The sequence below is a fragment of the Notolabrus celidotus genome, chromosome 20 (genome assembly GCF_009762535.1).
Source record: "Notolabrus celidotus isolate fNotCel1 chromosome 20, fNotCel1.pri, whole genome shotgun sequence".
NCBI classification, from domain to species: domain Eukaryota; kingdom Metazoa; phylum Chordata; class Actinopteri; order Labriformes; family Labridae; genus Notolabrus; species Notolabrus celidotus.
This window is the reverse complement of record NC_048291.1, coordinates 8760358-8776777: the sequence shown is the minus strand read 5'-3', so window position 1 is coordinate 8776777 and position 16420 is coordinate 8760358. Positions and strand designations below refer to the sequence as shown.

General features: G+C 39.6%; 1 protein-coding gene across 1 annotated transcript; it reads left to right on the top strand.

The window, feature by feature from the left end:
* Positions 1-3384: 3384 nt before the first annotated feature.
* rapgefl1 (Rap guanine nucleotide exchange factor (GEF)-like 1) lies at positions 3385-15423 on the top strand. The gene is made up of 13 exons (XM_034711884.1): positions 3385-3515; positions 4789-4886; positions 5001-5113; positions 8235-8402; positions 8502-8599; positions 8853-8975; positions 9105-9283; positions 9384-9474; positions 9575-9625; positions 10680-10767; positions 12409-12473; positions 13135-13189; positions 14470-15423. Exons 1-13 carry the CDS (start codon positions 3405-3407, stop codon positions 14592-14594), a joined length of 1365 nt encoding a protein of 454 aa, XP_034567775.1. The 5' UTR covers positions 3385-3404; the 3' UTR covers positions 14595-15423.
* The last annotated feature ends 997 nt before the right edge of the window (positions 15424-16420 follow it).

Here is a 16420-nt window from a genome sequence, read left to right as displayed (position 1 = left end):
AAGACAGCCTACAACTAGTATTCCTCCCTCTTAAGCTCCTTGTTAGCACGCGTGTGCAGGTAATGAAAAACGGAGGAGGAGTTGAGTTGTATTTTATACAGTCTATGGGCTGAACAAGCTCAGAGCTCTGACTTACAGCTACAGACCGGATGGCATTATGATGTATGAAAATCACGGAAAACTGAAACGGCTCGTTTCAGCACACATTTACAGAAAGGTAGAGAAATCAGAACAGGGGCAGAATGGATTTTTTTTTCATTTTCGGGGGGTTTGTAGACATGCCAGGGACACATTTCAGGTAGAGAACCATTAAAAAGTCGATTTTGCATGATATGTCACCTTTAATATTGTCCTTAAAGCTAGGGTTGGTAGTCAAGGAAAACTAGCATGAATTTGAATGTAGCATTTCCTCAGGACTCCGTCTAACCCCTTTGGAGCTCCTCCAAAACGACGCTCCCGCTCACATGCAGGAGCGCCGCTGATTCGCGACCATATGATCGTGACTGATTCAAAACCGGCCCTCAGCACATCGTTTATGTTTTGCACTACGTCAGCTCGTGTCTCACTCAGCGGTAAGAAAACACCAAAACATTATCATAGTGAAAGTTAAAAACACAAACAAACATGAAATGTAAGCCCAGGAGTCGGGCAGAACGGCAGGACGGGATTTGATTGGTTTCATAATTTGGCTCCTGATGGCAGGGATTGGTTGTTTTTTTCCCAGGTTTACTCCAGCTGTAGATAGCGGCTTTTTTAAGAACACATTATGTATTGATTGCCATCGGGACATAAAGATCATTTTAGTCAGTATAACAAAAAGTGTATCTAAATCTGACTACCAACCCCAGCTTTAATACATCTGGTCCAAAGAGGTGTCACAGCCATAAAAAATAAGATAAGTATATAATAAAACAGCAACAATAGGAGTGAAATAATATAAATCACAGATCATAAATACAACAGCTGACTTTATTAAGCAGGGTTTAAGCTTCAGCTAATGCTACGTCATTAAAAATGCAAATGAATGTCTAATATTTTTCTATGCAGTAACAGAGTGATGGTCGTCCACGTGAACACTCACCCACACAGACAGATAAAGAGCAGAGAGCTGGAGGGACGATGAGGAGAGGAAGTGGAGCAGAGGGATGTGGGCGGACGAGGAGTGGGAGGGATGGACGGAGAGAAACACTCGTCTTCATCTTCATCTCTTCCTGACAGAAGCGCAGAAATCTTCTCTTGTTATCGATGTCTACGTTTCTGTCAGAAAAAAATTATTATAATCCTGATATCTTCCTTCATCCCGTCCTCCGTAGTATTAAACCACATTTCCTGAAAATATTCTGAGTCATATCTGAACACACAGACAACAGAGTCTTACAAGACTCAAGGTTCAGCTTTTTTGTTGTTATATAACACAGGAATGAATGAGGGAACGCAGCTGCAGCCCCTCAGCGCTGCACGGACAGAACATGTAGAGACAGATTATATTATTTAAAGAAAGGAGATGAACTGAATGAAAAGCATAAACAAGGAAAATCAAATCATCACAAATCATCAAATAGCTGCGGAAAATCAGCCTGGTGCAGGGAGATCCCCCAGTATCTGGTCTGTTTTCTGTCAGTCTGCTGTCAGATTAAAAGAAAGTCCCGATTAAATTAAGTATTTTCAGAGAGATCGGTTGTTTCAGCAGATAAAAGTTTACAACAGCACAAAGGCATAAGACATGGACTTCCAAAAATGTTCAAATTTATAGATGATGACCTTTTATTTGAGGACATTTCATAACCATTACTGTTTCAATGCTTATTTGCAGCAGAATTAGCAATGCATAGATGACAGTGATGCAATGTGAAGATGCAAAGTTTGCATCATACCCAAACTAGAGCAAGCTAAAAATTTAACTTTAGGAAATTTGGATTTCCTGATGTCCTGGAATGCATCAGAAATGATCGATTCAACGTCCATACAACATAAAAACATTAAATGTTGTTTTCATCTCTTAAGGTCAAACCTGACAAAGTTTTACGAATGTGCATCATGATGTTATTTCCACAAAGTTTCAGCCTGTTGAATTGAATTGAATTAAATAGCAGGAAAATCTGTTTACTCAGGGTCATACCGCTGCAGCATGCATGCATTCAGCCTCTATATGGCTTATTATTTACAGTGAAACTGAGACCCAACTGAGACAGATGGACAGAGGCTGTGGGATGTGATTGAATAAGATATATCAACATATTTTTCATAATATCTATAGTAGCAAAGTTTCCCGTCCCTTTTGATCTGAACAGATCTAAATGATCTGGTTTTCAGACTTCTGTGTGGAAAACAAATATTTATTTGGGGTTTGCCCTGAACACTACTTCAGGCTACAGATCCGATCTGGACTTCAGGAATGATGGATAAACTTATCACTTAAGCTCAGGACAAATTAATCTTCGTATTTGACTTTCTCAAATATTGTTTCACATCTTAATATATGTCCCACATAGTTCAAAAACTAACCTTGGAAATACGTTTTGATTCTAAAACTACTCAGATTACATTACCAAGACTATGACTACCTTATATCAGTTAGTTTTGGGGGGTTTTCATATCGAAGCATTTCAGCCTCACTCTGATACAGCCACCGAATCCAGATCTCAGAAACACCTCAGCAGCATCTGACCGAAAATAAAACAGCTGGATTTTTAACTGTGGCACCCTCCTCAGGCTGCTGCATGTGCTGCATTCACTGTGATCAGCTGTGTGTGTGTGTGTGTGTGTGTGTGTGTGTGTGTGTGTAGTAATATGTGGGTCATCATGGCGGCTCTGTCTCTGTAGTTACAGTTCCCCCTCGAAGCTGCTGCTGCCTCTCCGAGACGTTAAACCAGAACTCATTAAAGATAGATTTATAAAACTGCTCTTATTCTAATAAATCAAATACAGATCAGTTTAATATTTATGAAGTGATTGAAGCTGGTTTTGATTTTTAAAATGTTGCACTTAATTCTGCTTTATTTGTTGGCATTTGTCTCTGGAGAAAAAGAAAATCTCACACATTATATTGTTTCCCTTTTTTTTTTTTTTTTGAATGTATCATTTCCATTTTGTTTTTGCTTATTAACATTTAACGATGACCTGATTATCCATAACTTCTAAAATATTTAAAATGAATCTGACATCTTCTCTTTTATTTTTAGCTCTGTGTAAAACGCTTCTCCTTCTATCAGAGCACTACTTAAGACAAACCCAGATTCTTCCTTAACTCAAACTTTCTCAGATTCTCTCTGGAAACAGAGATGAAGGAGGGAGAGGGGGCAAGAAGGGAAGCAGTGGGGGAGAGAAAAGAGAGTGGAGGACGAGGAGGAGGAGGAGGAGAGGGAGAGAGGGGTGAGGAGACAGAGGTGGAAGGTGATGGAGTGATGAACAGCGTGGAGAGGAAGCAGGCGGTGCTGACCGTGGCATTTCGATACCTGGACACTTACAGAGAGCTGCTGCAGGAGGAGGGGGAGCGCAGCATCTTCTTCCCAAAGGTAATATACACAGACAATATTTCAGAATAAACCAAACAGTTGAAACAAAATACAAGATATATTGAGCCAAAATGCAAAAAAATAATACATGCTAGGCATGTCAATTTTAAGTATTCTCCATGATCTATCTTTGGAAATGTTAACAATCAATTATCGATTAATCACAAAAAAAAAAACGTAGACATTTTAAATGACAAAAACAACACCAAATGCATTTTTTCCCCTAAATCAAATTTTCCTTTGCAGCACAATGAACAGTTGTGCTCAAGTTTACATACCCTGGCAGAATTTATGATTTCTTGGGTACTTTCTGTTGTCATTATGATATAAAAAGAGTAAAAACAGTTGTTTGATAATAAATGGCTTCACCCAACCAGTAGCCATGAATGAAAAAAAGATTTTTCTCTTATCATTCATATTCTCTGAAAAATTGCCCAAAAATAAAAAATTGTTGCCAGGGTATGTAAACTTATGAGCACAACTGTATATAACTGAATAGCTACGGATCATACTGAGGCGTACAAAATGTTAAACACGCTGAATATCAATGTGTGGAGCAGGCTCGGAAATAACTTCTGCGGACACAGAGTTATATAAAGTGAATTATCAGGCTTCAACATGTGGATTTACTGCAACAAGTGAACTGAACAGAAACTTATTTTAGACTCACATTGTCCAGTTTTCTGCCTACTCGTTCCTGTTAAGAAAAATAAGTATGTGAATGTGGTCAGCCGTCAGCCGGGAGAGCAACCGGGTGATAATCAGCCTGGCAGCAGAGACAAAAAGTGCTCGTGTCGTCATCATCGAAACATGCTTTAATCGTAAAACACCTGATAGCTTAACAAAATACGAACAAAAAACCTAAACCTAATGAGGTTTAGGTTTAGGCAGGTGACCCTTACATAAACCTAAAAAACGCTGCTTCTGTCTCAATAAGCAAACCCACACACATTAAAAATATAGATACAAAGATAGACATAAACGAAAGGAAAAAAACAGAGAGAAAAAAACAAAATGTACATTACTCTGTGTCCTTGTCTACACTCTCAAACACTCTAGAACCCCCTGACACACACACTTAAGGTAAGATGTTCACAGGTAATAACGCCTCTGCTGGGTGGGACCTGTTTTTGGTACCTGGTTGTCCCAGTTCCAGGAAAACAGACTCAGCCTCAGCTTGGTACACACCTTTTAGAAAAATAAAGTAAAAGAAGAAAACACACACACACTAATAATGTTTCCACTTTTGTTTACAACCTGTGTGCATGTGTAGGAGCTGTACCTTAGTGCAGTTCAGGAGTTGAGTCGGTATCCTGAGCTGGTGGAAGATGTCCTCAAACTGCAGAGATGGACTGAGATCTTACATTGCCCGTAAGAGAGACAGACATACTTTTCATATACATACATTTATGAATATATCATGCACATTTTATATTTATACGCTCTATTTTGTGCGTGTTTTTGTGTGTGTTTGTGTTTACGTAGCTCTGATGAGGAGAAGGAGAGCAGGAAGAAGCAGGTCCGCCCTCTGTTCAGACACTTCAGACGGATCGACGCCTGTCTGCAGCCCAGAGAGGCCTTCAGAGGCTCAGACGAGAGTAAGACAAACGCTGAGACACACACATGACTTTACACCCACACCTGCACATGGGCATGCATTGAAATATAAGGTTGAACTACACACTATTACCTTTAAGACACACCCACTCACACAGTTGAAATGCAAACACACCTGCAGTCTGTGGTCTGGATATACAAATCACAAACTGACTGACACACCCAGGACACACAAACACTCATAAACACACACACACACACACACACACACACACACACACACACACACACACACACACACACACACACACACACACACACAACTTTAAAAGAACATCACTAATCCAGGCAGTGTAATACATAGCTTAATACTACAGCTGGAAGCAGCAGGGTAACTTTAGCCTTGCACCATCAAGGGAGAAATCTACCTTATTAACATGTAGTAGCTTGTTAGCTTATCTTCTCTAGGTATCATTTGATCCAGTATGCAGCAGGGTTTAGTTCAGTAAAGAAGGCAAAAGTAGCTAAATGTAAGAAGAATTAGAAGTCAACTCTAAGCTAAGATGAGGCTAACTCTATTTCTAAAATAACAGAACGCAGAAGCTAATGAAGGCTAACATAACTCAGTAACTAGCTCTCATTACAGCCTATAATGTAGCTGCTATGGTAAGTGAATTTAGAAGCTTGCGGAAATGACAAGAAAAGATGCCAAGTCACCTAGAGCTTGTTTTATTGTATCACAAGATATTAGTTCCACTTGTTGAGTTAGCTTGTATGCTCAGAAAGCTTAGCTTCTAGAGCCTGCTAGTTGAGAGTTAGCTTTAGGTACTTCTAGGTACCTGATGGGGTTTTTTTAGCTCCTAAAGAATGTAGAAGCTACCATAACTCCAAAATAGTAGAGCATTGCTAACTAGTTAACTTACTGTACGCTAATATATATATATATTTTAACTCTTTAATTATATATTTGTAAATTTACGGTCCTTTGTGTTTTAAATTGAAGCAGTTACTTATGTATTGCTTAAATGCGTAATACAAATGTGATTATTATCATCATAAAATTACCTGACAGATTTCAGTAGGAGCTAACTGCAAACTAGAGCAACACAGAAGCTAACCTTAAAGCTGCTGATGTTAGTCACAGAGTAAACATCTGTTCAGAGAGAGGGACTTTGAATGTCCCAACCGAATTTCCTCTTAGCCCCCCAACACAGATCGGCTTGTGCAGTCACAATGAGTGCCGGGCTCATAACCAATCGGGTGATGTAGTAGGGGCCGCCCCTTAACCAATCAGGACAGAGGATTAGAGATTAGGTATGATTGGTCCGATATAACGGGAACGAGTGGTATAATAACATTGCTTGATACAAAAGCATTGGAGAACGCAGAGATTTCGCAATAGTCTCAAATTACTCCACTTAGCGATGGGTATTATGACCTTGTCTCCAAACCCAGCAGAAAAAAGCAACAATTTATTACACCATTCCTACCAACAGCAGCTTTAATGATGTGTTTGTAAATTTAGGTTTACGGTCGTTTGGGTTTTGAATTGAAGCAGGTACTTAAGTCTTGTTAATGGAAGCCCTTTGCCCCCCTTGCTTAAATGTGTTATATAAATGGGATTTTATTTTCATTATTGAATCTACGAAAAGATTTAAGGAGAAGCTAACTGCAAATCAGAGTAACACAGAAGCTAACCTTGAGCTAAAATGACCCCATAGTTAAATCTTAATCATCAAGATTTGGATGGTCACTTTAAGCTCTCAGAACCTTTTAAAGCTGCTGTTGGTAGTCGTGATATAAACATCAGTTCTGAGAGAGATTTCAAATGTCTCCCCTCTCTGCTGTCATAACCCCGCCCACAAAAGATCGTTGTGCGCGTTCTATGAAGAAGTAGTGGCTTCCTAGCTAATCAGGGCGACGTAGTGGGGCAGCCACTCAAACAACCAGGACAGAGGATTGGGGAGTAGCTCTGATTGGTCCGTGATAATGGGAACGAGGGGAATTATAACATAGCTTGATACAAAGGCATTGGAAAACACAGAGATTTCACCATGATCTCAAATTACTTCACTTACAGATGAGTACCGATTGATATTATGACCTTTTCTCCAAACCTAGCAGAAAAAAAGGACAGTTTTTACACCATTCCTACCAACAGCAGCTTTAAAGCTGGGGTTGGTAGTCAGATTTAGATACACTTTTTGTTATACTGGTTAATATGATCTTTATGTCCCGATGGCAATCAATACATAACGTGTTCCTAAAAAAGAGCCAAAAAAAGCTGCTATCTACAGCCGGAGTAAACCTGGGAAAATACCAACCAATCACCGTTTTTGGGTCCCAAAATTTCGAACCAATCAAATCCCGTCCTGCCGTTCTGCCTGCCTCCTGCGCGTACGTTTCCCTAGCGTGCACTCCAAGCCGAGTCCCCGTCTCCTGCCTCTGCTTCCCCTGACTCTATTTACTGCCCCTCTCGCTCGACCTCGGGTCTGTCCCCTCTGACCCGATGAGGTGCTTTGCTCAGGACTGTAGTCCGGATCAGAGTCTAAAAAGCTCTCACCACGGGGGCTCTGACAAGCAAAAGACAACACTGTAGGAATTAAGAACATCTACACAGAACACGTTTAACAAACAGTAGACCTGTTACAGTATTATATGTGTTATAACTTTTATCCTGATATCGTGTCACCAGTACGACTCACAGTTGTGAGTTCTAACAGCAGCCATGTTTGTTTGTGTTTTTAACTTTTACTTTGATAATGTTTTTGTGAGGACCGTTTTTTCAGTCACGATGATATGGTCGAGAATCAGCGGCGCTCGTGCATGTGAGCAGAGGCGATGTTTGGAGGAGCCTCGAGGGGAGGGGGGGAGGGGTTAGACGGAGTCCTGAAGACATGCTACATTCAAGTTCATGCTAGTTTTCCGAGACTACCAACCCCAGCTTTAAGCTAAAATGACCTAGCTAAATTTAAATCATGAAGATTCAGATGGTCACTTTAAGCTCTCAGAACCTCTTAATCCAGAGATTCAAAAGGTTACATTAAATATCAGCCTGTTCTTTTCAGTAAAATATGCCACTTAGTGATGTTAAAACACCTCTTCTTTAATATGATGTTTCATTCTGCAGACACTGATACATCTGCCTCTGTCTCTATTCAGTCTTCTGCAGGGTCTACACTCCAGATCATTCCTATGTCACCATCCGGAGCCGTCTGTCCTGTCGTGTTGGAGAGATCCTTGCTCTGGTCCGAGAGAAACTCCAGTACAGTGAAGACCAACCCGTGCTGCCCGGACACCTCATTCTGGTGGCCGTCACGTCTGCAGGAGGTTAGGACATGCAGATAATATATAATAATCTGACTTTAACCGTAAAACCTTTGACATAGAAGTAGGTGATCTTAATTTTCTTGATGAATGTGTTTTCAGAGAAGGCAGTGTTTCGTCCAAGTGATGAGGCTGTGTTCACCACGCTGGGAGTCAACACACACCTGTTTGCATGTGAACCTTCTGAGCTTGAGTCACTGGTGAGCAACTCATGGATTGATTGAGTTATATGTTGTTGGTTCAATTCCCACAACCCTCAAAAAAGACACCTAAATGGGTTTGTTGTGAGGACATTCCCTGCATCGCTCCTTTGAGGCCTGGAGGGTGTGTTGCCTCCACAAAAGCTCATGCTGCTGAGCTTCAGAGCTGCTGTATTCATACTAAGATGCTTCATGTTTTGCTTCAATCAGACTGTGTTTTGTAAATATCTGATACAACTTCCTGCGCTCTCAGCTTCCTCTTCCTGAGGAGATCCACTGGACACCTGGTGACAGCAAACTCCACGACATGTCAGCAGAGGAGGTGGCCAATCAGCTGGTGGTGTTCGACTGGGAACTCTTCAGCTGTGTGCATGAGGTGAATTTTGTGCTAGTTTTCGCTCGTCTTAAATCTAAAATATTGATGTTTTTATGTAAAAAATGCGGTTAAAGCACAAACAAACCTTTCTGCTTTGTTTGTCTTCTTCTTCGTTGGTGTCCCCTGCAGGTTGAGTTTGTGTGCTATGTGTTTCACGGAGAACAGTCCCGCTGGCGCCCCTTGAACCTGGAGCTGGTACTGCAGCGCTGCAGTGAGGTGCAGCACTGGGTCGCCACCGAGATCCTGCAGTGTCAGTCTCTGCCGAAGAGGGTTCAGCTGCTCCGCAAGTTCATCAAGATCGCAGCGCTGTGAGTCTGAAAGAAAAGAGTTTCTACATCATCAGTGTCTGTTTTTGAACTGATCACATGAGGATGATGACAATTAATGATGTCTGTGTTTATGTTTCAGGTGTAAGCAGCAGCAGGACCTGTTGTCCTTCCTTGCTGTGGTTCTGGGTTTAGACAACCCAGCTGTGAGCCGGCTCAGACTCACCTGGGAGGTAAAAACTCCCCTATTGGTTATATTTAAGAATGGAAACACATACATATTGTGTGTGTGTGTGTGTGTGTTATAATGATGTTTGTGTGTGTGTGTTTCAGGGTCTGCCAGGAAAGTTCAGGAAGCAGTTTCAGCAGTTTGAGAGCGTTGCGGTGAGTGAAATGTGCTTCTCACATTATAAACTGAAATCCCCAGACTTCAGGATTCAGCTCATCAGCATAATCATTACTGAGCTTTGTGAAGTGAGGCTGAATAAGTTCAAAGGTCAACGTCAGTTATCAACAAACAAACAGCAAGATGGAACCATATTAGCGGCAGGCGGTTACTGCAGCTTTTTCTGCGCAGTTTCATCCATATATTAATCAATATACTAGGGATTTAAATTGATGCGATGAAAATTGAAGCACAACATCTTTTTAAGACAGCAGAGGGAGCCATCTGCATTTAAGTTCTTTTGTTGATGTCTCTTACATATTATTACTTCTGAAGATGAACAAAAGTGTACAGACGGTACACTGGCAGAAGGTGAAGATATTGATGTTGAGGATGCACTACCAGTGTTCTCCATACATAGATAACACCTGGGCAGTCTGCAAAAGTATATTGAATAATAAGAATAATTTTATTTGTAGAGCACTTTTCAAAAACCAGGTTACAAAGTGCTTTACATGGGCAGCAAAATAAAACAGGCAGATCATAAAAACACACAAGTCAAGATAAAGAAATAAAACATATTTTAAAAGACATAAAATTCCCCTAAAAGAACTCTAAAGGAATACAATTATTTTAAAATATATTTCTTAAGACGGTTAAAATAAAATAAAGTCAAATAAAGTTCAGATAAAATCCGGGAAGGCTCTGCGATAAAAGTATGTTTTAAGGAGGGATTTAAAAGAGCTCATTGACTCAGCAGACCTGATCTCTTCGGGCAGATGGTTCCAGAGTGTCGGACCCCTCATTAAATGACCAACATGTAGACATTTTATTTTATTTTTTAATCTAAAAGAGATCACCATCCACTCTTATTAAACTAGTGAATGATCTCTCTCTCCCTTCCTCTGGCAAAAAAAGTATCATGACTTGGATCATAGCGTTGTATCATATAGTGACTTGAGTGACCTTTTAATGATTGATCCTGCTGATTAGTTTAGATTTCAGTGAAAGTAGAAACATTGAATCTGACCATTGATCTGATCTTCACCACAGGACCCCTCCAGAAACCATAAGTCCTACAGAGACCTGATCACCAGCCTGAGACCTCCGCTGATCCCCTTCACTCCTCTGCTGCTAAAAGGTGAGAACACACACTCTGCTTAAGACCATTTAAAGAAGCACTTTGGACTCCAGGAACTAAAGATCGACTCCTGAGCTTGTTTTCCACTTAATTATCAACAACCCGATTCTTAGCGTTGAAGGACAGTCGCCTTCCTCAGGACACATGATGTCCTCAGAGAGTCACAGAAACACATCCAGGGAATGAAGAACCTCTAAAGCACTTCAAAGTATTCATCAGCTGATCACTGATCATCAGTTCAGCTCTGGATCGTTTAATAATCCTTACTTGATCCTCCTCTGGGACTCCTTTCCCTCCAGCTGTCCACCAGCTGCTGCAGCACGTTAGCATGTTAGCGCCAAGTCTCTAATTAGCACTTCTGGCTAATCAGCTCCATGTTAACCTATGCTAGACACACACACACACACACACACACACACACACACACACACACACACACACACTTCAAAGTCTTCTCTTTATTGACAATTTTCCTCTTCGCTCCATTTTTCTTTTCATCTCATCTTCTACCGCTCTCATGACACCTAGCAGGAGTTCACACATACACACAGAGACACACACACACACACACACACACACACTCTTTCTTTCTCTCTCTCTCTCTCCCTCTCTCTATCTATCTCTTTGTCTCTCTCTCCCTCTCTCTCCTTTTCCCTCTTTTCTTCTGCTTTCTCATATTCAGTTTGAAAAGACTTTAAATGAGATTACTGTACACTGGATGCCTCTGTGTGTGTGTGTATGTCTATGCGCAGCCTTAAGCTCTGTCTCCATGGTAACACATCCATAGAGACTGGATGGAAGTGGAAAAAGAGGTTAAAAGAAGAAAAAAAATGAAGTGAAAAAAGCAAACACGTGTCGGGTTGAAACAAGCGGCAACTGCCGGTCTAGAGAAGAGAAGCCAATGTGGAATCTAAAAAACTGCGGTTCCTTCATCGTCCACTTGAGCATGCTGCCCCTGGTGGTCAGGCACAGAATTGCAATGAAACAGAGTTTCTGAATTAGTAATCGATAACCAAAGAAACAGAATTGCTTTGTATTGACTTATATTGTATTGATTGGGTTTCTGATACATTTTTGATTTAACTTCCAAAAATGTTAAGAAATTAGTTAGGAGGAACTTTTCAGATTCAGGTCATTTCCCAGAATTAAACACAGACTGAAGAAGACTTTTGTTCTTGAATTTTTTTTTTAAACTTTATTAGTATTTAATCAAATAATATTGCAAATAATATTCATATTTTTTTACTTATGTTGTTATTCTTTTATCACAAACCTCAGAGAAAATAAAGGATATATTTTTTCTTGATGATTTTTTTAATGGTTTAAATCCCTCCAGTTATCTATGGTGTTTTCATGTTACTAAAATTGGGTTTAATTTCTATTTTGGAGATGTTTTATCCCTTCAGCTGTATTTTATTCCATAGCACTAAATATCCCATGTGATGAATGTATTTTTTTTATGTCAAGGCTCAAACCCGATGTTGTAATAATAACGTTGAAGTATAGATTGTGATGATTGATTATCCATAAAGCATCATTTTAATATAAAAAACGAAGGAGAGAAGTCAATCAGAGTCTCTTCAGAGGTCTGGTGTCTGTTTGTTAATCTGATGGATTAATATTCTGTTTCCTCTCTCTCAGATCTTACATTCCTCCATGAGAGCTGTAAGACGTTTCACGGTGAACTCGTCAACTTTGAGAAGATGGTGAGTCGTATAGCAGTCACTTTAAACAAACATCTTTTAGTTATTGTTAGTTATGTAAGGGTTAATGTATTGTTAGCAGGTAGTTATGGGAAATAGAATCCCGACAGGGTGAGACAAGACAAGTCAAGAATCCACAGATTTATTTGGCATATGTGTGATCAGTTTGCCTCTGGTGTTGCTCATGTTGAGTGAAAGTTAATAACCATTGTCAAGGGGTTTTGGCCAACCAGATTCAAGTATCTTACACAACAAGATCAGTAAGAGAGATGGGTAATGATATTTGTTTACTGTTTTGTGATCAGATCTTCAATCTGACATCTTGAACTTCAAGTTAAATTAAATTTGTAACATTTGCTCTTCAGACAATCCTTAATTCTGATATTTTAATATCTAAACTGTCCTGGATTTACTGGAAAATAAAACCACATCTGAAGCTAATGTGAGACTTTAGGAGGTTATTGGAACAAAGATGCAATTTCGTGACCCAAGACTGAAAGGGTTAAATCAAATTCTTCAAGTTTTTAATTTTCAGTTCCACAGCCTGAGATCAGAAAGATAACAAAGTGTAAATGAAATAAGAAACACAACTAAAGAAAGAAATGTGAGCCTCACCTTTTTCTCTTCCTCCTCCTCCCTCTTCATCATCCTCTTCCTTCTGCAGCATAAAGTGGCAGATATGGTGAGGATCATCAGGCGATACAGGAGCAGCCAACTAGGTATGAAAAACAAACACACACACACGCACACACACACACACACAAGGTCATGATTGTACCTGTTGACATGCTGACATCCCGCTGCAGTTTTGACCTCTGACTTCTGCATGTTTTCAGCACACAGACTGGACAGGCTTGTTCAACAGAAACTGTCAAGTTCAGTTTTTTCAGAGTTAGAAAATATTCACATCTGAGTTTCAACTTGTGGAGGAAAATACAAACACTGTAAAAAATACCAAGACATCAGAAAAAGTTTTGCATTTACAAATCCAATGCCATAATAGTTTGAAGGCTGTGTAAAATGTTGATAAAAACAAAATTTGATGATTTGCAAATCATTTAAAGCTAATATTTAATTGAAAATAGGGCAAACCGAAAAATGTGATATAAGAAAAAAATAGAAGTATAAATGCCGAAAAAATGGATGCCAGCAAAACATTTTAAAAATTAGGGATAGGGACAAGAAAACACTGAAAAAGTTATGTAATGCTGAAAAAAAACCTGGAGGAACATTTTACAACTAACAAGGCTAATTTGCAGAAGCACTGCATTAAAAACAAACTTGGCTCTGTAGTGGAAATCACTGCATGGGTTCAAAACCACTTCCTCAGTCATAATCTGTGAACACATTCTGTCACTGCATCCAAATATGCAGGTGAAACTGAACCATGTAAAGAGGAAACCGTATACATATATGGTTCAGAAGTGACTGAGGCAAAGTGGAAAACTGTCCTGTGGTCAGAAGAATCAAAATATGACATTCTTTTTGGAAATCATGGACGCTGCATCCTCTCAGCCAGTAATTGTGGTGTTATGGAGAAGTATTAATGGCCATGACATACTGTAAGTAGCTAACACATCTGGGAAGGCACCACTGATGCTGAACAATGAACACAGGCTTAGGAGCAACATGCTGCTATTCAAAACAAATAAAGCATATGGTAACATTTTTAATTGTCCTCCAAAAAATTTCATGTTCAAGAAATATGATCCAAAAAATTAGGAATAATTTTAACCATTTTGTTGTTATTGTTTATTTATATCACTCAGTACAAACATGTTTATATTTTGTGTTCTAACAGCGAGAACATTTGAGTTCCATTTTCTAAACACCTACCACAGCCTCACATTCAAGTGAAGCATAAGCTTGATCTCTGTCTCCCCCTAGTGGTCTCAATCTGTTGCTGCACCTCTCTGTATCTGATGAATGATGGAAAGAATTATATATCTCTGACCTCACTGTTTGTGTCTCCACTTCCTGTGCTTGTGTCACCTGGTAGCCATGGATACAGAGACGTCTCCCTCCCACCTGCAGACGAAGGCATACGTCCGACAGCTGCAGGTGATCGACAACCAGAACCTGCTGTTCGACATGTCCTGCAAGCTGGAGCCTAAAGACACGTAGAGAGAGAGTGGAGGAGAGGAGATGAAGACTGAGGAGGAGGAGGATTAAACCATTTACCTGTACGCAGCTTGTGTCGAGAAACGAAAGGATGGAGGAGATTCAGGAATAATTCTGTCACTGCAAGTGGAAACTTCAACACTCCTCCTCTGACTTATCAACACCAGTTTAAACGTACTGTTTCTCCTCTTCGTCCGTCTGCCCACTACCTTCCATCAGCAGCTTCAAACCCAGGACCAGGACCTGAGCTCAACAGGACACCTTTTCTTCTCATGGGATCCTCTTCATTCTGCAGCGGCCACTTTGTCCCTGAAGTCTGCGAGTCTGAAACTGAGTCTGATTTTTTTACGGTTTCATGAACGTTTGGAAAACTTGCGGAAACAAAAATGAAGACATTTGACTCCTCAGCTGACTGAACATGGGGTTTGAGAACCTCTGTGCTGTGAGGATAAGTTGATGATCTTGGGAATGAGGAGAATTCAGGAAACCAAGAGTTGCTCTGAGGTCACATGACAAGTGGATCTGAAAAGTCTTGATGTTGTTTCTGATAGAGAGAAAAGCTGAAAGGACACAAAGAATGAAAGAGGAGAAATCTGAAAAACCTCCTAACATGCAGGCGTGTGAGCAAACTGACATATTGAGTGTAAAAAACAAAATGATCTTACTTACTTTGAGTCACATGACTGTCCACAAAACGTAAGAGCCCGTTCAGACATAAATGTATGCAAACCCACAAAAATATGGAAACTTAAAAGGCTCAAAATGTATCTTTGTTTTCGTAATATAAGAACTCAAATTTATTTAAACAGCACCTACAATAAACAAGATAAGAAAAAATAATACAGTAACGATCAATGAAATATAGAGAATTATTAAATGAAGTTAAAATCAACAGAGGAGGATAAGGGTCACTGAGAAAAAAACAGCATTTTTATATACATATATACAGTGTAATTAATTTTTTTAATTCTGAGATTAAAGTCAGAATTTTGACTTTATTCTCAGAAAAGAATACACCTTAATTTATTTTTTCAAAATAATAAGTGACCTTTATCCTCTTCCGTAAAAGGGTTAAACAAAACAAAAATCAGAGTTGTTAAAGCAGTAATTAAAAATATTAGAACTCCAGTGTGGAGTTTTTTAGTTGATTATGAAACAGGCTGAAATCAATATTTTCACAACCTTTAAAAGCAAACTACACCAACAACAAGAAGACTGACTGTATCCATCTAGATATTTTTTGTGTGCAACACCACTGGTGGGGGTAGGTGTCGGACCAAGTGATAATGATATAGTCTCTATCACATGTTCCTCTGCAAAGAGTTCCAATAATTGATACATTTGACTGAGAAACACAAGCAGGATGAGTTTTTGAGCACATGTATGGTGCAAAAAAAGCAAAGACTGCTTTGTCCACAGGGGGCGCCAAAATCAACACAAACTGAAAGTTCCTCACTGGAGCTTTAAACAAGGCTGTAAAATTACTTCAAATTAAAAGCAAGATAAAAGAGATGGGTCTGTAGTTTACTATAAAAACCTTTAAAATAAGCACCACCCCACATTGATAAGCTCCACCCAGTTAAAAAAATCATGGGCAGTTTTGAAGGTTTAGTCTTCATATGTACCCTATTATGCAGATGATGTGAAGCCAGGGTATGATCATAAGAACAGTTTGTATCTGTGTGCCAGTCGCACATTGGTTTGTTTTGCTCACTCTCTGCATGTTAGGAGGAGATGATGGAGAAACTGTCCTGGGAGAGATGACAAGATGTTGAGATTTCATCTGATTCTGTGAACTTGAGGTGTTCTGAACGTCTCAGCATCCAGAT

Coding starts and splice junctions, on each gene's coding strand:
- rapgefl1 (XM_034711884.1), top strand. CDS start 3,405: ATGAACAGCGTGGAGAGGAAGCAGGCGGTGCTGACCGTGGCATTTCGA. Junction 3,516..4,788: donor GCAGCATCTTCTTCCCAAAG/GTAATATACACA, acceptor GTGCATGTGTAG/GAGCTGTACCTTAGTGCAGT. Junction 9,475..9,574: donor GGCTCAGACTCACCTGGGAG/GTAAAAACTCCC, acceptor TGTGTGTTTCAG/GGTCTGCCAGGAAAGTTCAG.